The sequence below is a fragment of the Hakea prostrata genome, chromosome 1 (assembly GCF_041222555.1).
Source record: "Hakea prostrata isolate BN-2017 chromosome 1, UWA_Hpros_2, whole genome shotgun sequence".
Lineage (NCBI taxonomy): Eukaryota > Viridiplantae > Streptophyta > Magnoliopsida > Proteales > Proteaceae > Hakea > Hakea prostrata.
The window spans coordinates 73,821,431-73,848,545 of record NC_142600.1 but is presented as its reverse complement, the minus strand read 5'-3'; the positions used below and the strand labels follow the sequence as shown (position 1 = coordinate 73,848,545).

Sequence of the window (27,115 nt, the reverse complement as noted above, 5' to 3'; positions counted from 1 at the left end):
TTTCGTTACAGTGCACAAGGGTCTACCGACCTCAGAGCCAATGCGGCTCAAGCAATCTTGGTTCCAAAATTCACGAGGAAGACTAGGGAAGTTGATCCACAGGGGAAGGGTGCTGAAGTTGACCCTGCGAAGAGGCATCGAGGGCTCCCAAAGTCTGCGAAATATGAGAGATTTTCCTACAAACCAAGGCAAGCCTTTTCTAGGGGTTTGGATTTGTGGCATAGAGGTGAATTTGAGGGGTTAATTTCCAGTCTAACATAAAGGATTCCGTTAGGCCTTGGGACTTCCATTGCTTGGTGAGTGAAGAAAGAAGGACATGGCCAGTATTTGCTGGTTGCCAACTGTGGATACCAGGGTTAGTGGTAGAGGAGGGGCAATGAACAGGGGCAATAGGGTCAGAAGAAAAGGGGGCTTGTAGGTTAGGTTGCAGTCAGCAGCGGAGGGTTCGAGAGCAGGGGAGGAGAAGAGGGAGTCCCATGGTTTTTTTTTTTTTGGGGGGGGGGGGGGAGTAATACAGAGGGGGAGATATTGGGACTCAGGACCAAGGTCAAGGAGAGAGGAGGATCAGGGAGGGGTGGAGGGGGAAAGGATAACGGAGCTCATATTGAAGAGGGTGAATTCTGATCGCTCTGTTCAACTTCTTGGGAGGCATTGGATCATCACAGATGACAATGGAAAAGTTGAACATGTCTGGTTGTCCTGTCCTTTAGTTATTTGAAATACCTATGTGATGATCTTTCCTAACGTTCACAACAGGAGCATATCTGGTCATAGTGACAAAAATAAATTTTGTTTCTATTATAAAAATTCAAAATTCAATATGCAGTATCTGAAGCTGTTCATTTGGAGTTTCCATAATTTTGTTTTCCCTTGGTCTACTATCCTGTCTTGGGCAGCCAGCTATAAGACATTGGTTCTAGTTTTAAGGATGATCCAGGGAATCCAATATTTTGTACTGTGTCTGATCCAACCCTCCCAAGACCCTGCTAAATAAAACTGTTTTCCTTTACTGTCCTATGATTTGTCTGACAAAGGCTATTAGTAAGTAGTGATGAAGTTGATATAATTCAATGTCTAGACTCTATTGGTGATGCAGCCCTAAATTTAAGAGAATCAACTGGCGCCAACTTTCAAGGATCTTTACTTGAAAGCTGAGGGTTTAAGGATATGAAATTTTGGGAAATTTAATCGGGATATCAGGATATGTAAGAACATAGGTTGTAATGATTGGATGGTTTTGGATAGATTTAGAGTAATGGGATATGTATATGGATGTGTAGGTTTTCGAGGTATGTGATGAAAAGTTATTGGAATAGGGTGAAACATGGAGGAAACTTAGGTGATGGTATAATCGGAATGATCCCTAAAGTTTGGGACCGTTCTTATGGTTATTTTGTTGTAGATCTAAGTTGAAACCTGGTTTTTTCAGGGAGTACAGTAATTCAAAAAGGGGGTTTGGATCCTTGGATTTTGGATGGTATTTGGATGTATACTCTTGATTGAGTGAAGGGGATCACATATATGGGCTATGGGATGAATTTCTAATGGATTCTAATGGTTGGCTTGGGATAAGTTTTAATGGTTAGGGTTTAAGGAAAATGAAAATGAAAGGGGAAAATAAAAGAAGAAATTTAGGATTTTGGGGAATTTAGAAGGTTAGAAGAAGAATTGGGGACGGGAATAATTCAACTTACTTGAATAGCAACCCAAATGATAGAAGAAGCTCGTGGGAAATAAAAGAGAAGAGGAGGAGAAGGAATCAAAGAAGGGGTCAATCCTGTATGCATTGCCAAACAGCACAATAATTGTTATGATATTATATTTCTTCATTAAATCATCTCTAATTGATTGGGGATGCATTATATACATATATATAGACCTTCTAAAATTCCTAATTTGACCCAAATAAGGACTCCTAATCAAGGTCTAAAGTATTGTGTATCGGTAATGTTTTGGCTGGGTGATTTTAAGAGATTTTTTTGTTTCATATTGTATCATATCTCAGATACATATTGATGGGTGCAAAATTGGATGAAAATTATCAAGATGCATATGGAAATGGTTATTGAACAAAAAACAATAGATATAGCTAATAAATAGTCATTCTATCATGCATAAACAGCTAAATGAATAATATTACATATTTAATGTAAGTGCATGCAATGTATTGTAGTCCTCTTCCAAACCAAGGTCCCAATAAATATTAGCAAGCTATTGTGTTGTTTTCTTCTTGAATTCCTTTCATTTAAAAACCTTCACCTAGCTATGAGAGCTTTCTAGAATACCAAATTTCTGGCATGCATGCTCTTTGACAAACATAACTGGAACTGACCAGGATCTTTGTTCATAAATACTGCCAAACCAGTGACATGAGCCCCTAAACCTGCAGCTACAGGAACAAATCTGTACCTAATGTCATTTTCTTTGGATTAAAAATGACTTGGACCAAACCTCGGGGTCCAAATGAAAATTACCCATTCTTTTTTTGTGTTCTCTGCTAGTTCACGGTATAACTTATGTAGCTCAATGTCAGTGATGTGACCTGAAATGATTATTATTACCTAAAATTGAAAAAAGAAAGGAATGAGATAGTTAAGAGTGACGAATCTTCCCTTAATCCAACTTCAATGCCACTTGATGCAGCTCTAGATTGAGGAGGTTCAAGCCAGGATCTTAACTCAAAATGTAAAGGTTTAGGGTTATAAGATTTTGGGAATTTTATTGGGATACATAAAAACATTGGTTATGGTGGTTGGATAGCTTTGAAAAGATTAGAGTAATGAGATAGCTATATGGACGAGTAGTTTCTTGAAGTATGGGATGAGAAGTTAATGGAATAGAGTGAAACTTGGAGGAAACCTCAGGAATGGTAATAAGGGATGATCCCTAAAGCTTGGGACATTACTAATGGTTATTTTGGTGTGGTAGTTCTAAGTCAGAAATTTGGGTTTTGGCGACTACAAACAAGAAAGGGGTTTAGGAACTTGGATTTTGGATGGTATTTTGATGTATACTGAGACAGATGTGGACTATGGGATGGATTCTAATGGTTTGTTTGTTTTGGAGATATGTTTGAATGGCTAGGTTGAAGGAAAACGAAAATAGAAAGAAAAAGGGGGGGGGGGTGGAGAATGAAATTTAGGGTTGGGGAAATTAGAAGGTTAGAAGTAGAAATGGGGATGAGAATAATTCAACATACTTGAGTAGCAGCTTGAACAGTAGAAGAAACTCTTGAGAAGAGGAGAAGAAATCAAAGAAAGGGACAGCACTCTCGTGTGCACTGCCAAACTGCACAAAAACTCTATTAGTGTCATATACGTAATCAACTCGTTTCTAATTGATGGGGAGATGCATTACATATATGTGGACCTTATAAAATTCCTAATTCGACTCAAATAAGAACTAATCACTTTAAAAGATTAAAAAAGGTAAATAAGATCATTATAGAATTCTATGTAATTATTAAGTATCCTAATCTAGCTAAACACCGACTTAAATATTTAGACAAATTAATAATTCCATGTATCATCATAACCTCTACTTTATTGGTTTGGGAATTATGCCTATAAAATCAATAAACCCAAAAACAAGAAGTTTAATGTCTATCAAATTCACCTATGGGCCAAAATTAAAATTTCAAAGCTCAATTGACCATTTTGGACATACTTCACTGCGACAATTGGTCAAAGTTTGTGGTGTTGATCCAATGAGGTGATTGTGTTTGTGCCACTCAATTCTCTGCTTCATGTTAGGTTATTGACTGAAGCTAATTCAGCAGTTATCTTTGCCGGATGGCACATTCCGAAAATAGACGACTCCCTAAGAATATATAGATGATTTTGTTCAAGGTTTTCTTTGTGTGTTGATGTTTCTGGTGAAAGTTTGAGAAAGAATAAGGTGAAGAACGAAGGAGAGAAGAAGATGAACTTGTGGAGGCTTAGAACTCTTGAGCACTCCTCAAAATGACTCCACTAGAAAACAAAATAGAACCAGAATAGGAGAGGATCTCCCAAGTTTGATTAGACTGGAATACCTAATTACCGCCTCATTCTCCTATCGAGAGTTAGCGCAGGTTGCTAACTCTCGATGTATCTTTCATTTCCCAAATTACCCTTCCTAACACTCCACCACAAGCTGGTGCCTATAAATTACTCATGTCTAGCTTGTTACAAATGTAGGTAACGCTTGCACTCCCTAAAGCTTTGGTGAACAAATCTACAAGTTGTTCTCCAGTTCTCACATGCTTGGAGAATGTTATGCCTTGTTTTAACTTCTCACGAATAAAGTGACAATCGACTTCAATATGCTTGGTATGCTCATGAAAGATTGGATTGGATGCTATATGAATATCAGCTTGATTATTGCGCTATAACTTTATTGGCGTGTCATCAACAAATCCAAATTCCTGAAGTACTTGTTTTATCCATACCATCTCGCATGTGGCATGTGCCATATCACGATACTTAGATTCTGCGCTTGACCTTGCTACCATAGTTTGTTTCTTACTTTTCCATGACACAATATTTCTTCTAACAAATGTACAATAGCCTATGGTCGATCTTCTATCAATAGAAGATCAACCAATCAGCATCACAGAATTCTTCGACATACCTATGACCATATGATTAGTGTAAAAAAATCCACGCCCTAGTGCTTTCTGAAGATACCGTAGAATTAGAATAACTGCATCTCAATGTGTTGTTCGTGGGGGCGACAAAAATTGACTCAATGTCAGAGAGTAAATCTAGTACATGCTTCTGTTGAGACAAGAAGATGCCCTTTGTTGATTGAGCGATTTCAACTCCTAGAAAATACTTTAACTTTCCCAAGTCTTTGGTGCCACAACCCATAGCAATGGACTAAGTATGAAGATTCTCTCTTGGTGGTCGAGAGTAAAATAGTCATATTGGCCATAGCCCTGTAGTTTTCTTCGCTGAAATTTCTCTTGTAAATAGGTCTTTAACCTATCAATTTCTGATGTGTCATCTTCTGTAATGACAATATCATCAACATAAACTACGAGAAAGATTTTGCCTCCATCAGAGTTTTTAAAGAATACAAAGTGATCATTTTCACTGCATGTCATCTCAAATTCTTTTACAACAGAAGTGAATCGTCCAAACCATGCTCTAGGTGATTGCTTGAGACCATATAATGATTTGCGGAGGCGACATACCATTCCCTTCTCCCCCTGAGCAACAAACCCGGTGGTTGCTCCATATACACTTCCTCATGCAAATCTCCATGAAGGAATGCATTCTTCACATCCAACTGAAACAAGAGAGATCAAAATGCGTATGGATGTAAGCTTGGCAACAGTGAAAAGGTGTCTTGCATAATCCACTCCATAAACTTGAGCATAGCCCTTTGCAATGAGACAAGTTTTCAAGCGAGCTAAAGAACCATCAAGATTAACTTTCGTAGTGAATATCCACCGACAACTAATAGTAGTCTTCCCTGCCGGTAAAGGCACAGGATCCCGTGTCTAATTGTCTTCTAAGGCTTGTAATTCTTTTTGTATTGCAATGGCCCACCCAAGATTAGACAAGGCATCAAGAACATTCTTAGGAACATGATATGTCTCTATAGTAGATAAAGCAGTAGAAAACCCAGTTGATAAAGCAAAATATGAAATAAAGTTAGAAATGGGATATTGAACACTAATGAGTACCTTTCCGAAGAGCAATGGGAGTATCAGGTCAGATGTGGTAGGAACATCCTCAGGATCAGCAGACGAAGTCAGGCACATAGGTAGAATACGCAGGTGCAGAGGGGGGGAGCAGGTGGTCGTGGACGACGTATGTATACTTTGGTGATGCCTGGCAGAGGTGGAGGTGAAGGAATTGTGCCCTGTGGAAAAACACTTTGAATAATACACAAATCATCATTTAGACCAGTTAAGTTGATAGATTCAGTAGAAAAAGGAGTGGACTCAAAAAATGACACATCTGCAATAATAAAATATTTTCGTAAGTCGAAAGAATAACAACGATATCCCTTTTGGGTCCGAGAATACCTAACGAACATACACTTAGGTGCACGAGGATCAAATTTAGAAATTCTAGGACGATGGTTACGAATGTAACATACACTATACACGTAGGAGGGGGGGGGGCAAAGCAAACAAGGGAGATGAAGAAAATAACAAAGAATGAAGAATGCCACCTTATAATATAGATGAAGGTATCCTGTTAATAAGGGCAGGTGAAACTAATTCAGCCCAAAAGGTTTTAGGAACCTTCATCTCAAATAAGAGAGAATTGGCGACCTTCAATAAGTGTCTATTTTTTTCTTTTTGCAACCCCATTTTGTTGAGTATCAAGACAGGAGGATTGGTGAAGAATTCCATTAGAAGCCATAAATTTACAAAAGGAATTAGAGAAATATTCTTTAGCATTATCACTATGTAAAGTACAAATAGACACTAAATTGCGTATGAATTTCAATAACAAAATTGTAAAATATGTCAAATAGTTCTGAACGATTTTTCATTAGATAAAGCCAACTGACTCTTGAAAAATCATCCACAAATATAACAAAGTATATGTAACCAGAAACATAAGTGACAGGACAAGGTCCCCACACATCATAATGAACTAAAGAAAAAGGTTGGTTTGATCTTTTATTTATACGAGGGGGAAAACTCACACGATGAAGTTTTCCAACTTGATAAGACTCATTGTCCAATTTTGAAAGAGAATGAAAACTTTTATCTACTAATTTTAAGTTTTCCAAAGAGGGATGCCCCAATTGGCAGTGTATTTGATGAGGGATGGAAATACTAGGACAATCAACAGAGGATATCTCCTTGAATAGATACAACCCCCCTAACATACAGCCTCTACCAATCGTCTTCATCGTCGTAAGATCCTGAAATAAACATTATCTAGGAAAGAATGTCACAAAATAGTTATTAGTGGAAGTAAATTCATGAACAGATAATAGGCTAAGAGGCAAATTAGGTATGTAAAGAACTGACGGTAGGATAATGGATAGAGTGACTTGAACCGTACCCATTCCTTTAACATTGGTATGAGAGCCATCAGTAAGTGTAACCAAAGAGGACGATGGAACAAAAGAAGAAAATATACCTGTAGCCCCGACATGTGATCAGAAGCTACTGAGTCAATGATCCATGGGCGAGATGTAGTTGAAAGGCAAGTGGTAACATTACCTGTCTGAACGAGGGTGGCAATGACAGATTGTGGTTGAGTGGCCTGGAATTGAGTGAAACGAATATAATCTTCGTCGGCAACTTTACAATCTTACCCTTAGGTTGAACTTCAGTGGTTGTAGAGGCTAGTTCTTAGGTGGTGGCTGCATTAGCAATGTGTGGAGGCTTCCTGTGAAGCTTCCAACAATATCGTTGAATATGTCCTAGACGACCACAATGATGACTAGTCATAACTTGCCCTACTATTGTCAGTAGAATTGTATGAACCTGAATTTTTTCCAGTATTATTTCCTCGAGTTTGTCTTGTACTCTGTTAGTCAGGTGTCTGCCCTCCATAATGCTGCAGGAAACTATTGCCAAAGCTGAATTTTCTCTAGAGTTATTGGTCCTCTCCCTTGCAACTCGAAGAACTCTCGAAAAGGTGTTAGTTAAAGTGGATACATGATCACTGCCAAGAATTTGTGCTCTGACCGCCTCAAACTCCTTTCCAAGGCCTCCCAAGAAACTCATAATAGCTAATTGCTCTCTTTGATTTTGCATCGTTTTGACATTAGAGGAGATAGGTAGAATAGAATTTAGTTCTTTATACACTCTTTTAAAATCTGCAAAATATTGAGTAATATCTCTACCTTTCTTATCTATTTGATAAAATTCCTGAGACAATTTGTAAATTCTAGACAGATTATTCTGATCAGAATACAACACTTCCAAATACTCCCATAATTCTTTCATAGTCGGCAAGTGAGTAACCAAATCAACAATATTATCGGCTAAAGAATTAAACATCTGCCCAAGTATATGGGCATTAGTAATTGACCAGGTATCATCATCATTAGGTGTAGTCCTAGTCAAATGATCTATCTGTCCCCGTCGAGTGAGAACAATTCTAACTGTAGCCCTCCACTGGTGAAAGTTTGATATACCCTCTAGTTTCTTCTCAGTCTACTGATGAGAGGATGAAGAAATAATTTCAGTCATCTGTCTTTACTTGAAGTTTCTCCCATATCCAAACACAATTAAGACCGAGACAAATCAGATTAATCCCAGGAATCAGATTCAGATTAATCCTAGATATTAGAATCAGGTTAGTCTTAGAAATCAGAATCAGATTAATCCCAGAAATCAGAATCAGATTAATCCCAGAAATCAGAATCAGATTAATCCCAGAAATTAGAATCACATTATTCTTAGAAATCAGAATTAATTCTAGAAAAGAATTAATTTGAACCAGCAGACTAATTCAACACCAGTCAAACCAAAACGATTCAATAGAACCAATTATTGAACCACCTGAACCAATAGCTCAAACTGAGCCAGCAAACCAACACAAAACCAGTTTCAAAACTAATCAAATTCCCAAAATCGTGTTTCACCCAGCCCTAAACAGATTGAGAGTGAGGCTACGATCACTATCACTCAGCCCCAATATCTCCATCAAATCGCAGATCATCTTACCTGACAATGGCAAACTCTGGCACAACTCTAGCATCAATCATGGCTATGATCTTGAGAAGAGGTCATTGCACAGCTCCCCCTTGAAAAGGTGCTTCGATCTTCAACAGAGACACCAAAATAGTGGCAGTGTAAGGAGCTGCATCAATCTTCAAACAAAGACCACGAACAAGTGCAGCATAAGGTGCGGCATCCCCTTTAATTTCTGGAAACGACTCTCACACCCGGTACGATCGCTTTCCTTTCTATAGAGTCAACAGTTTGTACTAGTAATTCTTAGAATCGAAAGGGATAGGAGGACCTAGAACTCTGATACCATGAAAGTTTGAGAAAAAATAAGGTGAAGAATGAAGGAGAGAAGAAGATGAACTTGTGGTTTTGCTGTGGAGGTACATATAGAACTCTTGAGCACTCCTCAAAATAACTTCACTATATATAGGCTGTTTTACAAGTTGAATTTATGTAGGAAACAAAGTAGAACCAAAATCAGAGAGCATCTCCCAAGTTTGATTAGACTAGAATACCTAATTACCTCCTCATTCTCCTATCGAGAGTTAACGCAAGTCGCTAACTCTCGATGGAACTTTCCTTTCCCAAATTGCCCTTCCTAACATCTGGCATGATGTATTTGTACTTACAGAGAGATTCATTGGGAATTTGCGTAGTTGTGAAGGGACTATATCAAATTGTGTCAAGCAGTAAACCTTTTTCCTGTTGTTTTCATGAAATTTTGTGGCCATTCATTATGGATGTGTTCAGCTGGACAGAGAGCTCACGAAAACCAGTTGGAACAAGAAAATGGGGCTGGGACACCAATGATGTTTACAGCTCCTTGGTCTTCTTTTGTCAAGTGAGGTTTCAAACATTTTTCCCAGCTGCCATTTCGGGACACCATCAAGATACATTTGAAATCTTGTTAGAATGTCAAGACTTCGGAAGGAAATCTCTTCAAGAACATGAGTCCCATAAATGAACTAATTAAAGTCTCTTTTAAAAGTGAGCACATCTAAACATGTTTAAAATCTGTTTAGTTGAACCAAGAGAAAGTTATTTCACTTTCCCCTACTTCACAACTGCCAGAAAATTACTTAGAAGTACCTGGTATTTCTTTTGATTCCTTCCTATTGTTTGAATTTTGAGTCTGCGATTCTATTTCAGCTATTCTTGTTACATGATCAACAACACTATATGTTAAAAAAGTAGTAACACCTTGAGAGAAAAAAATTACCAAATTGTTAGCTAGAAAACAAGGTTCTTCTCTTTTCCTTTATTTTCTTTCTTCTATTTTCTCTTGTGTAAACAAACCATTCAGCCTAAACTCTTTAGTGGCAAGTGAAGATGAACCAAGGAAAAATTGGTGGCATATTAATTAATATACTTGGCTTGTCTTAGAAGCATCACTCAGTGAATTGGAAATTCTTAAAATTAGGATTTTCAGGCAGAGGCTTAGTGGGCGTCAAGAAATCTATGAGCATGGTTCTGTTTTATCTTTGCACGTTTCAATACATATTTAGCACTTCAATGTCAAGAAATTCAATGCTTTGCCTTTTTCTGCCATCTGTGTATTTCATTTCTGATATGCTCAATTGATGTTTACATCACTGTACACTGAAGATCTTATTTGTTATCTGTTAATTGATTTAACTATTTGTTTGAAGTATATTGATCATCTTACATTTTAAAAAGATCGATGATTCTTTATTGTTGATAGTCATGCTGTTTCTTTTCTTCTTTTTTAAAGAATTACTACTTAATGACTCACCGTGGCACATTCTAAAGCAGGGAAGTGGAGGATTTTGCTAGAAGATTGAATTCAGACTGGCCTGTAAGAATGCAAGAGATTCTTTCTTCTGGTCAGGAAAGAAGGCTTCTACCAACTTCTATGCATGGAAATGGTACCTTCCGAAGATATACTAGTATGTTCAGTTTTTGCTCACTGAAATCTTCTCTCTGGGAGATTGAACTCTCTGACCGTGTGTCCTTTCATGGTTTCTTATAAAGAGTTTTCAGTAAAGCTCCTCTTTTTTCTTTTTCTTTTTTCTTTTTTAATTATTATTTTTCATTAGGAGAAGGGTAAGTGTTGATGGTTGTCTGGTTTAATTATTTTATGATTTCTCTAATGTACTGCCATAATTGATTGGTCTCTTGTCATAATTTGATCTTTGCTGTTGATATTATTTTCCATTTTCTTGCATGTAATGGTTAGCTTAAGAGGTTTTTCATCTACACTCGAGTTCCTGTCGTCTAGGGGATGTCATTGGGGTTGGGGGTCTAATCTGTTGCCTTGTTCTTGTACTGTTTTTGCCAGAGAATCAAAAACACAGAAGTTTCTTACGAGGCGATACATGATTTCTGGTTTATTTGAGCAGGACTGGAGAGGAGCTGAAAATTCAAGGACCTTCTGGGAATATCTGGAAAATTTGCACGAGATACTTACAAGGTGGCAAGTGATGATGGCACTGGGAGCACAATGTTATCAGTGCTGTTTGATTGTAAGTTTATCCACCATACATGCTTTCTAGGGGAACAAATTTTTATTTTAATTTATTGGGGAAATCTTGTAAGTTGAGAATAAGAGAAATGAGGTGTTCATATGAGTCAATTTCAGCCAAAGCTGCCTATACGATTAACCCGTTCGATGTCTGCGCCCTTCCCGTGGTTTCATTCCATTGCATTCTTGTGGTAAGCCTGTGTACTTTCATTGTTAAATCGATATCTGTAGTTTCTCTTATTTTTATTTTTTGGTAATTGGTGATATAAATGAAAAGAGTTGTTTTTTCCCCCTCTGCTAGTTTCCCCAGTGTCTGGGCAATATGTTACAGTAAGCTCTGGCTTTGCAAATTGATGTTTCTGATCTTGAGTAATGCATCAAATGCTTTTAAATATAGATTGTTGTACCAAGTGTGATGACAGATCCTGTATTTCCATATACAACTATGTACAACTAAGAGGTTATAACTATGAAAGCCTTCCTTTGCAGCTGTCTCATTCATCCTCTGAATTATTCTCTAGAGAAAGTTGATAAATTAATACCAGTGATGAATGGGCTCTCTAGAGTTTGGAAGGGCTATGACAACTGGCTGAAACAGAAAGAGTACATTTGAAATGAGTGGCATGCTTTTGAATTAGTAATCTTGACATCGTTTCAAAGCCCCCAAAACACTGTCAGGGCATATATATATATATAAGTGTGAGGAGAGCATTGATCTTTACCTGATGGGTAGAGGATCTAAAGTTAAAATTCCATTCTGATAATTCTGATTTCATAAGCAGAAGAAGAGGGCTCTACATGCTAAACCAAGTCAACATCTTGATCTTATAGTATGAGGTGTCTTTTACCAATTGAGCACCCCCTGATGGTTAACAATGTTAACTTTTACTCCATTCAACCTTCCCTCAAATGCCAACCAAACATTTACTATTGCAGTTTATTAATGCAGTTCTCGGTACAGGAACTTGTTTGTTTCAAGCAATTTTCTTTCTTTGCAGCACCATCGATGATTCTCATTACGATTTGTTTCGGAAAATATGCCATTCCTTACTATTAAAAGGTTGCAGTTGATAATGACTAATACCATTTATGATATATGTAATTGCAATCCTTCAAAAGAAAATTGTGGCATTTCTGAACTTCAGCATGTGTATATAAGTTTTAAAAAAGGCATAAAAAACAACAGTAGCGAATGACAAATAAAACGGAACCAAAAGCTTTATAGGTAGCTGAATCAGGGTGTCTAGAATGATTGTCTAGGTTTGGATAATCTCCTTGGAAGATATCGCCCATTGAGTGTCCGATCAATAATGAGAGGTTGTCACATGTAACTAAGGATAATTCAGGCCAACTTATGCGCACATTGACTACAATTTCAGGGGTAACTTTTACATAAAATTCTAATATAAGACGGGGTTTCACCATTGGCCCCAAGTTCAGATCTTCTATATGTCAATGTAAATTTTGTGTTTTTGTCGAACTTTTTTACCACACATTAGGAATGAGAGGCATGTGGGTCCATTAGAGTCCTATCTCTTATTCATTTTGTGAGCACCTCGAGATAAACCCCCTTCTTAATGTATGGTGAAGAAGTATAAAGAGAATATAAATCTCTACCCTACTGGATGGAGGATCTAAACTCTCTTACCCCATAATAAAAAGCAAGAGCTTTTGGGAAGAAAAAAGAAAAAAAGCAAGAGCTTTTAATAAAGTGACCTGATAAAGTTGGGATGAGTATTTAATTTGTTGATGATGAAAAGAAGGATACATTATGATGGAGGAAAATTTTGATTAATGACATTGAAAAATAATAATGATTGATTCAATAATAAGGCAACCACTTTGACTGCTACTGGTGGATTGGAATAAAATTCAAAGATTGATTCCAATTCAACGGTGGAGCTACTGGCGGCAAGAGGGCGGTGACTGGGTTTCTAATTTTTAAAATTTTGCTTGGGAGTACTGCCACGTGGCAACAATCTGTGGGGTTGACGGTTGCTGTATTTTGGATGAAGGATGGTATGGTTTTGGTCGGTGCTCCGGAGTAGAATAGTTGCCTGCGTTGGCTTTTGTTGGAAAATTGGGCCTGGGCCGGGGCCCATTCCAGCTCAGTGCGATGAATGGGCTGAGGGCCCACCCTTCTCCACAAGTCTGAGCTGTCTACCGATATTATTCAATTATTATCTTTCTGTTTATTCATTTTTTTTTCAATATAAAATTATCCTTGTTAAAGATAATGTTACCTTTTAGATTGGCCTATTATTAGATTGGTGGATGAGATTAAATCCATTAAATCCACGCTGTGCTTGGTGGTTAGATCTCCTTCTCTCTCTTATCTAGAAAGAGAGTGCTTAGTCATCATCATATACGGCACTGCACTGACTGGGTCTTTTGGCCAGGAAATCAACAATGCTGTTTTGTTTGCTATTGCATGGGTATCTTCTGCATCAATAGATGATGTTCTAGAAAATCAATGGTTATGATTTCAAGAATAAATATGAGAATAGTGTGGGTGAGTGACGGCGTATAAAACAAGAGTCAATGTGAGGCGACTCGTTCGTTGAAAATCCGCCTCAATGGCTAAGTTAATAAGAACACCACACAAAGCTTTAGTGGATTGCAGACCTTAATTGAAAAATGGAACGTCTTTCATGATTCAGTTACTTCTTTCATGTGCTTGTCATTAATTTATATAAGTTCTATTTTTCTATTCTTGACCGTTGGATTGATTGGCAAATCTTATCCATAGTCATACAATTGTAGGGTTTAACCCTCCTCTTACAAGTTAGTTACAGTTCCCTATTCAAGCACGATTGTCTATCTTGAGTTTATCGGGACCATGCTTATTTCTTTAGTGTTCGGATTCCTTTGTGCCCAAGTAACCCTTGGGTTGTTTTTTTGCATCGGTTTTGTTTGACAAGAAGTGATCGCTTCCGAACCAACCTAATCATCTCCGATCCAACTCGGTTAGATCATTGTCATTAATTATACTCATCAACGAGAAATACCCATGCGACAATCGGAGTGGGGGTCTTGAGCACCCCCCCCATGCCGACGTTTTAAGTTTGCCTAGAGAAATATCTATGATTCTCTCTTTCTATGTGTGAAATACTTAGCACTTGGTCTCCCCTTCCTTTGTTGATTTTTAAAATTTTCTTTATAGAGATCCTTTTGGCCGTTTTTCTCTTTTTTTTTATATTGAGATAAAAGGCAGAGAGAGAGAGAGGTGTTGAAGATGTGGCCAAACCAGGCTCTAATAACCATCAGAAAATTAGCCTCATGGAGTCTTTCATTGGGGCCGTCATGCCAGGCTGCAACCATGAATGAAATATTAACACTTAACCCTCTTTTCATCTGATTTCATAATTTGACTTTTTTCAATATTAAATCACAACTCTACCCCCATGCAACAGTAAAAAAAAAAAAAATTCTACCAAGATCTCATTAACGAGCACGAATTTCTTGAATTACTCCTCCAAGCTGGGCCAGAAGAGCAGGAAATAGCCGTTGGGCTGAGAAGCTCATTCGTTAGCCCAAAGGACCAATGATTGCGATTGGTTGCGTATCTCTACAAACTTTACCAACGGTCGACTACAAACTGCCAAAATTTTCTCACCACTCATTCCCATTCACCTTTTCCTCGGGAGCTGAGACTAACACTAACTCTACCTTTAATTCATCATCTGCCTTCGATACCAGAATTTAATTTAGTAGAATTAAAAATAAATGCATCAATATTTAATGATGATAGTTTCTGTAACACTAGTTCTCAAATAAATTTTTGGGGAATTACCAGAAAAGTTAACCAGTCATATCGTTAAGTAATAATAACATGTAGAAGAAGTTCTAGAAACGTAATTCCCAATCCGAAAATGACTTTTTGATTTAATGTTTTGATTGTGTTGGAAGTGTAGAATTGTTTCCGTAAGTGATGAGCACCTTACTTTACTCTAACTCTTTTTCTTATATCAGACAAGGTTGGTGAAATCAAACGGTGCAGGGCTCTAGGGAGTTCATCAAAACCCATTAATACATAAGAAAATCATATTAAGGAAAGGTAAAAAATTATGCAAAAAGAAAAGAATGGGACAGATGGCATTATCCATCCATATGTTCCATTTCCAGAACCATCCCTATGCAGAATCCTTATCTTTAACACTGATGGATACTACTTTATTATCAAGTCTTTCAAAATTAATCAACACTCAATCCCATAACTAATTAAAAACCAAGTTTTCCTTTTGTTTTTCTTTTTTTCTTAAAGAAAAAAAGACACCCAATTCCTTGTAATCATTTGATCAGTCTCTCTATAAAGCAGCCCCAAACCAAAGCTTTAGTACTTCCACTTTAACTTGCAGACTCAGGGACACAGTTTGCAAGAGCTAGTCTTTAGAGAATCAGGGTTTTCTGTTGTTCTGTTGAGAGCTTGCATAAAAGGAAATGGAGGGCAAGGAGGAAGATGTGAGGCTTGGAGCTAACAAGTACTCAGAGAGGCAACCCATAGGGACTTCAGCACAGACAGACAAAGATTACAAGGAGCCACCTCCTGCTCCTCTGTTTGAGGCTGGGGAGCTGCAATCATGGTCGTTTTGGAGAGCTGGAATTGCAGAGTTCATGGCTACCTTCCTTTTCCTTTACATAACTGTCTTGACTGTCATGGGTGTCCAGAGATCTCCCAACAAGTGTGCAACTGTGGGTATTCAAGGTATAGCTTGGGCCTTTGGGGGTATGATCTTTGCCCTGGTCTACTGTACTGCCGGCATCTCAGGTTAGAAAGCCTACTCTCAGATTCTTACCTACTCTTTTGGGGTATGAAAAAAATTATATTTTTGTGGATTCTTTATTGAAACATTTGTGTTCTGTTGATGGGTTTGTGCAACTCTTGGGGTTGAAAGAAACTATGCTTTTGTGGATTTTTGGTGAAACATTTGTGTTCTGTTGATGGGCTTGTTGCAACTCTTTGGTATGAAAAATATTATATGTTATTGTGAATTTGTTGGTAAGAAATTTGTGTTCTGTTGTTGGGTTTGGTGCAGGAGGACACATTAACCCAGCTGTGACCTTTGGTTTGTTCTTGGCGAGGAAATTGTCTCTGACTAGGGCTCTGTTCTACATGGTGATGCAATGTCTTGGGGCGATCTGTGGTGCTGGTGTTGTCAAGGGTTTCCAGAAATCTGAGTACCAGATGTTTGGTGGTGGAGCCAACGTAGTGAACCATGGATACACGAAGGGAGATGGTTTGGGTGCTGAGATTGTGGGTACCTTTGTTCTAGTTTACACAGTTTTCTCTGCAACTGATGCCAAGAGAAGTGCCCGTGACTCTCATGTCCCTGTAAGTAGAAACCCAGAAACTAATGATTTTGTTCTGTTCTTGAAGACATAATTGTTCATCACAAACTAGCTTCCTGGTTCTGATTGTCTGCTGGTTCTGCTGTTTTGGTTGTGCAGATTTTGGCTCCATTGCCAATAGGGTTCGCAGTGTTGTTGGTGCACTTGGCAACTATTCCAATCACAGGAACTGGAATCAACCCAGCAAGGAGTCTTGGAGCAGCCATCATCTACAACAGAGACCATGCCTGGGATGACCACTGGATCTTCTGGGTGGGTCCTTTCATTGGAGCTGGACTTGCTGCTGTTTATCACCAGATCATCATCAGGGCTATCCCTTTCAAATCCAGGGGCTAAAGCAGCTGGTTAATTAAAGGAGAGAGAGAGAATCATAATTTAATCTAGCTCGTTTCTTATTGTGAAAAATATTCCCTTTTTCTTTTCTTTTTTCTCCATCTTTCATGACTATCATGTTCATCTCTTCTTTGCTTTCTTTCTATGTTTCATGAGTGTTGTAAATTATTATTATTATTCTATGGATGGTGAAGGGTATCAATCAGAGTGTGGGGATGGGTGCTTGCTTTTCTGGTTTTGGTGTATGGATCAGCTTTGGAATGGATAACTCTGTTTCTTTAATTCTCCTTTCCAACTCATTAATTTGACTTGTTTCTCTTTTATGTATAAATTTTGAAGACAAAAGGAACCTGTGGGCTCTATATCAAAAGGGTGGAGTGTTAATGGAGGAGTCAGTTATAATGGGGTGAAGGTGCTGTAGTGGAGGTGTTGATGCTGGGTGTAATAGTGGGTGGTGGGTCGCTATGAGTATGAATAATTGTTTTTCTGAACCTGTGAATAAAGAAAATTTTGTTACCTGCAAGGCTCTTGGGGCATAACTAGTAGGGTTGCAAGTTTCCCCCATAAAAATAGAAAGTGAAAAAGAAGAGAGTAGTAGGGTTGTAAGTTTCCACAAAAAAAATAGAAAGTGAAGAGAAAGTAGGGTTTGCAAGTTGCCTTTCAACTGTTTTTGTTTTTTTGGGGAAATGGGAAGAAAGGGTAGCTTGTATTAAGAAGAAAAAGAACAATTACATTCTGAAATAGGTCCTAAATCGGCATTTTTCCCGACAATGTCGGTGAGGTTTTGGTAAAGAACCCTACTAGGAAGTTAGTGCACGCGTTAAGTTCTCTCACCACATGATGAAAGCTACATGGCAAAACTATCTTAGGTTTTGGTAAAGAACCCTACTAAGAAGTTAGTGCACGCATTAAGTTCTCTCACCACATGATGAAAGCTGCATGGCAAAACTATCTCGCCAAATCTCTAATGTCACAGATAAGATCTGTCACGCACCAAGATAAACTGCTTCGACCTAGGATTATATCAATAGTTCCAAAGGCATCCAATGTGACTTGGACCATGAACATGAAAATTTTAATACTTTCATTTCTTGGTCAAAACCCACAAGAAAGAGGAGATCTGGATTCTACTAGAAGCGTGTCAATTACATGTAAGTTGACGAATCCGGATCATCTCCCATGATAGCAGGGTTTGGGTGATGGGATTTTTTATTTTTAATATTTTATTATTTGTTACCTATAGGTCCCACATAATTTGTGGTTATAACACCGTCAAGTGAGCACTTTGTGCTCACCGTCATGAGAGATGATCTGCACTCCAAGTTGATGCTTCTAAACAGGTCTGGATGTGGGTTTGTCCATCTCGATTCATAATGTCACCTAAATTCAACAAAAAGATTCGTAATGTAATTCCACCCCTTGAATCTCTAAATGTAATTTGCTTGCATTCAATAGATAAGTTTATTTTCTACCCCAAAAGGGAAAAAAAATTAAGAATGATTCACACTAGACCTAATGCATAAGATCTAATGAAGTAATCCAGTTTCTTACTAACTAATTCATCACATTCTTTTGAAAGATAAAAGACAATAGAAATGATTATTGGCATGAAAGAGTTGGAGCCCTAACTATTGCAATGAACTCAAGCTAGAGATTAGGCTGGGCTTGATGATGGATTGAATGAATCAAAACCTAAATCTATCATCACACCATCACATTCTATGGAAACCATCGTTGATATTATTCTGATGTGTATTAAAAGTGCGAAGATGGAAAATAAAATTTCCTTTTGTATAGCCAAGTAAATGATTGAAAGTGAGAAATGAACAAGTGTGTATAGCAAAATAAAAGGTTTGAAAGGAAATGTCTATCCTATTAGATATCCCAAAAAATATATATTATTTATAATCACACATAATAAGAGTATAATAAACATGTATACCCTTTCAATCGAAAAAAAAAAAAACATGTATACCCAATCTTCTTATACTTGGGGCTTGTTTAGTTCATAAATTTGAATTGAGATTTCAAAATTAAATCTAGAGATTATCAAATCTATAAGGAGTCATAAATTCATATTTTGAATTATGTATAAATCCGATTGGTTCCCACCCTCACAAAACTTCTTTTTGAATCAGTGTAATCAAATCGATTTGGATTCCACCTCCTAAAATTATTTATTTTGAATTAAAGACATGATTTTGCCCAAATTGTTTAGCACTTTTTATTTAGGGATGATATTTAGATCTCCTTTGGTTGATTTCACTCCATTTCCCATTATTGAATCTACATATTCATGTTTTTAATATAAAAAGATGAATTTTTAGATTTCATGAATCCAGGGATTTTCAAAACCAAATGGGTATAAATTTCACATTCATGAATCTAGAGATTTGAAATCTCTTGATTCATGTTTTGAGAAAATATAAAGATGCCACATCACGTTAACACCTTAACGGGGGGGGGGCAATTAGGTTTAAAGTAATCCCACGATAAACCATACGATACTAACAAAACATGTATACCCAATATCCATGATTTGATCAAACCGATATGATATATCTCGATACATTTCTCCATTGAATTACACTAATGAAATATGTGGATTCATCCTGAAAAATTATTTGATTGACATGATTTTGCCCAAATGTTTAGCACTTTTATGTAGGGATGAAATTAAGAATCTCTGGATTTCACTCCATACCCATAAATCTACATATTCATGTTTTTAGTATAAAAATATGAATTTTTAGATTTCATGAATCCAAGGATTTTCAAAATCAAATGGGTATAAATTTCGCATTCATGAATCCAGAGATTTGAAACTTCTGGATTCATGTAAGCAAATAGGCCCTTATGAATTTCCTTTTCTTTTCTTCCTTTTTGTTATTGTCTTTTTTTTTTACATTGTTTTATTGATTATATCTAACTCAAAACTAAGTTAGTGAATCTAATTTCACAGCTAATATTCAAAAGAAAATTGGAGGAATTTGAATTGTCTTGACCAGCTTCTTTGGTCCTAATGAGGCTTCTACCAATATCTATGAATGGGAATTGCTCCTTGTGAAGGTATGCAAATGCATTATCTTTCGGAGTGTCTATCCAAATGCCAGGAAAGGCTTTAATTCAATGTGGAGATAGAAGAAAAGGCTTTCCATTCCAACAATCATTTCTACAATGAATTATGGGCCTGGGTCGAGCCCAGTTCCTTTGTTGGTGAGAGCCCAGTTGCCTCATGAGCAAGATTTGGGCCTAAATATCAAATTCCAAAGTCCAGATAAAGGTCAAGCCATGGTGTATCATTTCGTTTGGGCTTCATTGTGGTCTCTTCTCTTGGTACTTCCCCAATTGAGTACTTTCAAGGATTCAAGAATGGGGGGATTCACGGAAAAACATCATCTGCTGTGCACGACAGTGCACTCATATACCAACAAGTGGCTGAGAAAACTTAAAAATTAAAAGAGTATTGAGGATTTTTTTTAATTCAAAATTAAACATTTAATCACAACCTTCTATCTGGGATAAAAGTGCACTGCTGTGCATAGCAGAGAGATGTGCACAATAGATGATTTTTCCCCCCCGAGATTCATCCCAAAAAAAGAAGAAAAGAAGAATGGGAGTTTTTTTTTGGTAAATAAGAATGGAGAAATGGAGTTTCAAGAAATAACATTGATGTATAAATTATAATTGAGTATTGAGCAAATTACATGTACACCCTTGGGTTACATCCTAGAATGTATTCTATTGAAAATGTCTTCCTACGCCTAAGTTCTAACACCATTAGTTTTTGAGTGGAAGAAAAAATAAAGAAAAAGAAAAAACCGAGGTTCATCAGGACCAGCTTGCGCACACTTTGATTACTTCTTCCCAGGGGAGAGGCTGTCTACAAGGGTCAAACCCACAAATTCTCCATTAAGAAGTATGGATTTCTACCACTTTATCGACCCTGCATTGGCATTCATAAATATTCTTATAAGTGAAAAAAAAAAGAAAGAAAGAAGGTTATTGTTGCTCCACACCCTCCCTTTTTTATTTTTTTCTCTTATTGAAAATCAAAATGAATTTGGAATAAAAAGGAACATTATGTGAATTTTGAAAATAGAATTGATGGTCGCTTAAGCTTATTATTTTGACAGTGATTGATATATGATTTGAAACATAAAGATACAAGCGCAATAGAATAAATTCATGACGTGTGAACATAACATTTGACAAATTTATGAAAATTATTCATAAACATTAGATTTACAGCAGAAATTTTAAAAACTTACTTGTAAGAGGAGTTTGAGCAATAATATAGCAATCTTAAAGTGATGCAGAGACCAACGGGGGTTGGTCCAAGTGGTAAGCAGCTTAGTTCGCTTAAGCAAGGTTCTGGTATCGAAACTTTGTGGATACAAAAAATCTCTGCTGAAAGACTCACCCACCACAGCCAGGTATACGACCCGGGTCGAACATCAAATTAGTCAGGGCAAAACCTTGGAAACCGGAGTTGACAAACTCAAAAAAAAAAGGTGATGCAAGAGAAGTGTTCTTCTTTTATTATGGAATTAATTTCTCTTGGACATTTGAGGAGTGGATGCTATCTGCCAAAAGACTTTCTCTGGGTCCTTTAAATGAAAAGAAATTCTATTCGACCATGGACCAAGAGGCAAGTGCAGAAATTCAATTGGATAATTAATGATTTTAGGCTGTGTTGGTGGCAGTTGCATCCGTCTCCTAACTGTTGAAAAATTTCCTGCTTGGTGATTGGTGACTTCCCTTCATTGCATTCAATGACATCTACGCTTCACCATCAATCAATCCAAGAAGCAAGCTCAATTAAACCTTTTACATGTTCCATGGTGTGGTTTTGCGGAATTGCTTCAGTCATGTGCATTTAGGTCAAGCCAGATTTCGGACAGTCGAATCCGAAATTTCAGTAGAGATTTTAATCTCGATCGTTGAATCTTAATGGTTGAGATCAAAATTTTGACAAAATTTCGATCTGATAGATTGAGATGTACAGTTTGACTGTCTTGATTGAAGCAAGGTCGGTGTTTTTAAGTACAGGTCTGTGCTCCTCTCACATCTCTTCGTCTATATTACGCGGAGAGCCTACTAATAGGCATATTTCTTGATTCATCTCGTTATAATTCAGATGTGGACCCTCCCCGGAATGTATGATGAAGATATGTGAGAGGGAAGCGCAGACATCTATTTTGACGGGTAGAGGTTCCCAACTCTATCTGTTTCGTGGTTCAATTACTGTGATCTTTCCACCTTTGTAATTATACTCGTCGAATCTTGAAAGAAAACTGTATGGTATGCGCAGAAAGTCATTCTAGGGATACCAACGTGACAGCAAACAAAGACTTGAGATTGATTCAATATAATTAAGAGATGGATTTATTGCATTATGTGGTGGATCTGTAAGGATAGAGGAAAAACCTAACTCTAACATGTGAAAGAAGATAAGGAGTTCAAAGGTTCAACCACTTCACCAACCAAACATCATCTTAAGTTCCTAACTTTAACTGTCACTGTGCAAATGCACTGTACATACCCATCTCATTACCTTTTCTTCTGTTCAAGCATCTCATCTCATCACTGCACGTTACTACTTTTTGGTTTGCCAAACACAACTATAATTATTCTTGTCTCACCCAAAAAAAAATAAAAAAAATAAACGATTTGTGTTGTGATTATCTCTGTTTTCCTCTATATTTCTTTCTTAATTAGGGTTTCAAAACAAACATTAATCGAAATTTAAAGCAATGGTTTTGATGAAGTTTGGTGAACAACTTACTAATAAACCTAAAGAAGGAGATGAAGTAATGGGATTAACATTTGACTAATAGACAAATAAACAAAGAAACTAGTATATATTCTTTTATTCAACTTTAGTTTGAAGATTAAGTAGCGTGTAAATCTACCATTAAATTTATTGAACTAAATCTGAACCATTCATGATGGCAATTTAGATTTAATCCTACCAAATTTAATGAGAGGATTTCTAGGATTCGTTCAGCCAAACAATTTACACGGCCGTTCAGCCACCACCTTTCCTTAGTTTTATTTTTAAAAATTTTGTAATGTAAGAATACTAAGTATAAGGTTCATGAAACTTAATAAGCAACAAGATCTCCATCCTCTCATTCCAATTTAGCAAATATCAATTGAACGATAGAAATCTAGGACCCATTTGATAACTCACCCAATGTTTCTGCTTCCAAAATCTATCGAAACTTATTTCTGGAAGTTTATTCGGACTCAATGTGGGTTTGATAAAATCAGTTGAAACAACATATTTGTAGATCATAGAAAGTCTATAATTGTGTTACAAAAAAACAAAAGGAGAAGAAGAAGAAGAAGAAAAGTCTATAATTGGCAACATAGAATGACCGGAAACACTTGGTATAGGGGCAAAGCTACCATAGGGCCAAGGGGGGCCATGCCCCTCCCCCCTCCCCTGCCTAATTTCTTGAAATTTGTCTGAGGAGACCCCTCTGACCCTCTTTTCATGTGTGAAATACTAGCATTTGCACCTCCTCCCATTTTTCTCCGATTTTTTGAAATTTCCCTGGAAAGACCCCTCTAACCCTCTTTCCAGGAGTAAGATACCAACACTTGACCTTTTTTCCATGTGGGTTAATTATTTACTCCCCCAAGAATAAAAAGATCAATGTTAAATCCTAGCCCTGCCCTTACCGGTGCTTGTAGGCGAACACATACTTCGATGTGCTTTACCATTCGATGCATACCTAATTGTATGGTGGAGAAGTGTCGGAGAAGCACATAATTCTCTCAGAGAGGGATGGGATCCGGACTCTGCAGCTTACATGCATTAGAGGCCCACAGGGTAATATAACGGTCGAACCGGATTAGTCCGGACCGTTAATTGTGTATTTCACCAGCTCGATTCATTGAAGTCAATGAATGAACGTCATGGTCGTCCTGTTAGCCCCATTTAATGGCAACCCATTCCGTTCATCTTCTAAAAACCTCTCCAGGCTCAAACCTCTTTCTCTCCCATGGATACAGAGCTTCTTCTCCTTATTCTTCTTCTTCCCCTTCTCAGTTCATAGTTCAGTGTTCAAACCCTAAGGCTGAAGCTGGACAGAAAGGAGTTCAAAGCTTAAAAATCATGTCTCCCGTGCCTCGAAGAAGCTATCCTTCGATATTGCAGTGTGATGGTTCTGGGCGAGAAGATCAAACCGTCGCTGCAGACCTGGATGGAACTCTGTTGGTTTCTCGGAGCTCCTTCCCATACTTCATGCTGGTGGCCGTCGAAGCTGGTAGCTTCATTAGGGGAATCGCTCTTTTGCTTCTCTCTCCTCTGATTCTCATTGTTTACAAGCTAGTTTCTGAATCCATGGGGATCCAGCTTCTCATCTTCATCTCCTTCTCTGGTTTGAAATTTCGTGACATTCAGCTCGCTTCAAGGGCAGTGTTGCCGAGATTCTACGCAGGAGACGTGAGATCGGAGAGCTGGGACGTGTTCAGTAAGTGTAAGAGGAAGGTGATTGTCACTGCAAACCCAACTGTAATGGTGGAGCCCTTCGTGAAGGATTTCCTGGGAGGAGATAAAGTTCTTGGAACGGAGATCGAAGTGAACCCTAAAACTGGTAGAGCCACTGGATTCGTCAAGAAGCCTGGTGTGTTGGTCGGAGAACTGAAGAAACTGGCTCTCTTGAAGGAATTCACCGACGAAGAATTGCCTCATCTGGGTTTGGGAGATCGTGAATCTGACCATCCTTTCATGTCCCTTTGCAAGGTTTGTACTTCAATGGCGAAAATTTCTCCATTCTGTTTCATTTTCCAGAGTAGTAGTAATTGCAGTAATGTCATTCACCTAACTAACCTACATTTTGATACTTCTACGCTAAGTTTTTCATTTTTGATCTTCTGGGCTTGAACCCAATTTAACGATTTTAGTTCTTGGAGAAGAAATTCGGTGAAACTAACATTGATCAATTATGACAGGAAGGATACATGGTTCATCATGACCCATCAGCGAAACCTGTGCCACAGGGGAAGCTGAAGAGCCCCATCATCTTCCATGACGGGCGTTTGGTCCAGCGTCCAACACCAGGCAACGCTCTGATCACCTTCCTCTGGCTTCCGGTGGGATTTTTTATATCCTTGCTTCGCTTTTACATCAATCTACCACTCCCAGAACGAATCGTTAAGTACACATATGCCTTATTAGGCATCAAACTGGTGATCAGAGGCACACCGCCGCCGCCGCCTGGCAGAGGAGCCAAAGGGTCATTGTTTGTCTGCAACCACCGAATGGGTTTGGACCCAATCATCATAGCAATCGCTCTCGGACGCAAGATCTCCTGCGTTACCTACAGCGTGGGTCGAATTCAGCGACTCCAGTCACCGATTCCGACGGTCGCTTTGACTCGGGACAGAGCTACAGACGCTGCACGCATCTCGGACTTGCTGGAGAAGGGAGACCTTGTGGTTTGCCCAGAGGGAACGACTTGCAGAGAACCTTTCTTGCTCAGGTTCAGCGCGTTGTTTGCAGAGTTAAGTGATCGAATAGTGCCGGTGGCGATTACAACAGAGCAGAGCATGTTCTATGGGACGACCGTGCGAGGAATGAAGTTCTGGGATGCTTATTTCTTCTTCATGAACCCAAGGCCTGTCTATGAGGTCAGATTTCTTGATAAGGTTCCCCAGGAAATGACTTGCAAGGGTGGAGGCAAATCTGCCATTGAAGTGGCCAACCATGTTCAGAAGCTACTTGGGGGAGTTTTGGGTTATCAGTGTACAGCGTTTACACGCAAGGACAAGTACATGGTTTTGGGTGGCAACGATGGCCGTGTAGAGTCTATGTACTCTGCTTCTTCTGCAACTACCACCGCTCACCAAAACTGAACTGATTGGTGAAATGGTGATCATCTCTCCAAATTTTTTTGGAGAAAATATATCATTCATCATAACCCCTGTTGCTAAGGTGCTTTCAATGTGATTCCGAAAGAGGGTTTTTCTCCGCTACTGAAAATCACCTCTTTGTAGTGATAATTTCACTGGAAAAAAGCGTGCTCTGAGCAGCTTCTTCTTCTTTTTTCGGTGTTTCTACATTTAAGTCTTGCAGAAATTGGAATTGGGTCATCAAATTTTGCATTTGGTGACTTGGGATTTACTTAGAATCGAGTAGTTGGGTCATTCAGTGGTGTTCAAATTCTTGGGGAGTCGAAAGAACATTTTGAGTTTTTGCAGTATTTCTTTTGGTATATTCAGTACTTGACCAGATTTCATGTCTAATAAATAATACCTTGTCTCACTGCGTGATTCTCTACTTTGATTGTTTCATGGGTTTTTAAAAATTTTTAAAATTTGGAATAGGTTTATCATATTTGCTTCCAAAATTTATTTAGACTGTTTTTTTAATTGTATTAATATTATATCAAATCTTTTGTATTTTAATGAGACTAATTGATTGTTTTATTAGAATTTATATTATATGGACAGATTAGAGCAATTGGAAATCAAGTACAGAAAAAAGAGTGGTTTAAAATCATATTGTCACATTTTTAAATCAAATCAAATAACAAGCCTAAATTAAGATAGAGGGTTTGATTATGTCCAATGCTAGAGATTTGATTTTGTCCAAATCAGTAGGATTTTCATGAAATGTCTTAATTCAATAAACAAAGTTTTCATTCTCTCTTGTAATTAGCTATCTAAAGAAGAAACTGAATTGGAAAGTGACTAAATTAGAAATCACGGCATTGGCAAGGAGGAAGATGGAAATAATCAAATTAGCAAGGAGGAAGATGAAAACAATCCAATGGGCAAGGAGAAAGAAAGAAAATAACTAAAATGAGAAGAATTGCATTGCTAAAGCAAACAATAGAAATGACAAAACTGGAATTGATACTGAATTGGCAGGAATCCTTTATAAGAATGAAGGCATTTTCAGAAATTGATCATCACAAGAGGAAGCCACAGTTATGAGGAAAAAACAGTATAATATTTTCTATTTTCATTTATTTATTCTTATTTTCCATGTATAGATAATTCCATCTTTCAATCAAAGATTAATAGAAGTTTGATTTTCTCCAATTATGAGACTTCGGGTAATTAGTTTTTATTTAATTCTTAGGTATTTATACGTTTTCCATGTTTATTATGTTATTGGATTAATCTTTAGACAAGAGGCCTATTGTTTGATGATTAATACAATACTTAATCAATTAGAATAATTATTTATTATTCTCATATAAGTGACAAATAACATCCTTGAATGGGTAATCAATGCCATAGAGAGTTTGATATGATAATGTATGTCCTAGTTTAAATAAAAAAGGCTTTTTCGGGTT

The 27,115-nt window shown here is 37.6% G+C and overlaps 3 protein-coding genes across 5 annotated transcripts in view; all 3 read left to right on the top strand.

Annotated features, from left to right (window-relative positions):
- The window catches only part of LOC149029975 (SKP1-like protein 21), a 36,335-nt gene extending 24,836 nt beyond the window's left edge, over nucleotides 1-11,499 (top strand). The window contains exons 10-11 of one of the 3 annotated variants that reach the window (XM_089142292.1): nucleotides 10,409-10,542; nucleotides 10,996-11,499. In XM_089142292.1, coding sequence (XP_088998418.1) covers nucleotides 10,409-10,542; nucleotides 10,996-11,012 — 151 coding nt within the window. In that variant the 3' untranslated portion in view covers nucleotides 11,013-11,499. The remainder of the gene's footprint in view (nucleotides 1-10,408; nucleotides 10,543-10,995) is intronic. The other 2 variants (XM_089142293.1, XM_089142291.1) reach the window with 2 other exon arrangements.
- Nucleotides 11,500-15,405: 3,906 nt separating this feature from the next.
- On the top strand, nucleotides 15,406-17,130 carry LOC149029974 (aquaporin PIP1-3). The gene is made up of 3 exons (XM_089142290.1): nucleotides 15,406-15,885; nucleotides 16,154-16,449; nucleotides 16,566-17,130. The coding sequence occupies exons 1-3, from the start codon at nucleotides 15,558-15,560 to the stop codon at nucleotides 16,800-16,802; spliced, it is 861 nt and encodes a 286-aa protein (XP_088998416.1). The 5' UTR covers nucleotides 15,406-15,557; the 3' UTR covers nucleotides 16,803-17,130.
- A 6,605-nt stretch (nucleotides 17,131-23,735) lies between these two features.
- LOC149029973 (putative glycerol-3-phosphate acyltransferase 8) lies at nucleotides 23,736-26,259 on the top strand. Its single transcript, XM_089142289.1, has 2 exons — nucleotides 23,736-24,555; nucleotides 24,765-26,259. Exons 1-2 carry the CDS (start codon nucleotides 23,752-23,754, stop codon nucleotides 25,665-25,667), a joined length of 1,707 nt encoding a protein of 568 aa, XP_088998415.1. The 5' UTR covers nucleotides 23,736-23,751; the 3' UTR covers nucleotides 25,668-26,259.
- The last annotated feature ends 856 nt before the right edge of the window (nucleotides 26,260-27,115 follow it).

What these genes read in the sequence shown, in the direction of transcription:
- LOC149029974 (XM_089142290.1), top strand. Translation starts at nt 15,558, where the DNA reads ATGGAGGGCAAGGAGGAAGATGTGAGGCTTGGAGCTAACAAGTACTCA. An exon ending in CTGTACTGCCGGCATCTCAG is followed by an intron (nt 15,886 to 16,153) that starts GTTAGAAAGCCT and finishes GGTTTGGTGCAG; the next exon opens with GAGGACACATTAACCCAGCT. An exon ending in CCCGTGACTCTCATGTCCCT is followed by an intron (nt 16,450 to 16,565) that starts GTAAGTAGAAAC and finishes TTGGTTGTGCAG; the next exon opens with ATTTTGGCTCCATTGCCAAT.
- LOC149029973 (XM_089142289.1), top strand. Translation starts at nt 23,752, where the DNA reads ATGGCAACCCATTCCGTTCATCTTCTAAAAACCTCTCCAGGCTCAAAC. An exon ending in CTTTCATGTCCCTTTGCAAG is followed by an intron (nt 24,556 to 24,764) that starts GTTTGTACTTCA and finishes CAATTATGACAG; the next exon opens with GAAGGATACATGGTTCATCA.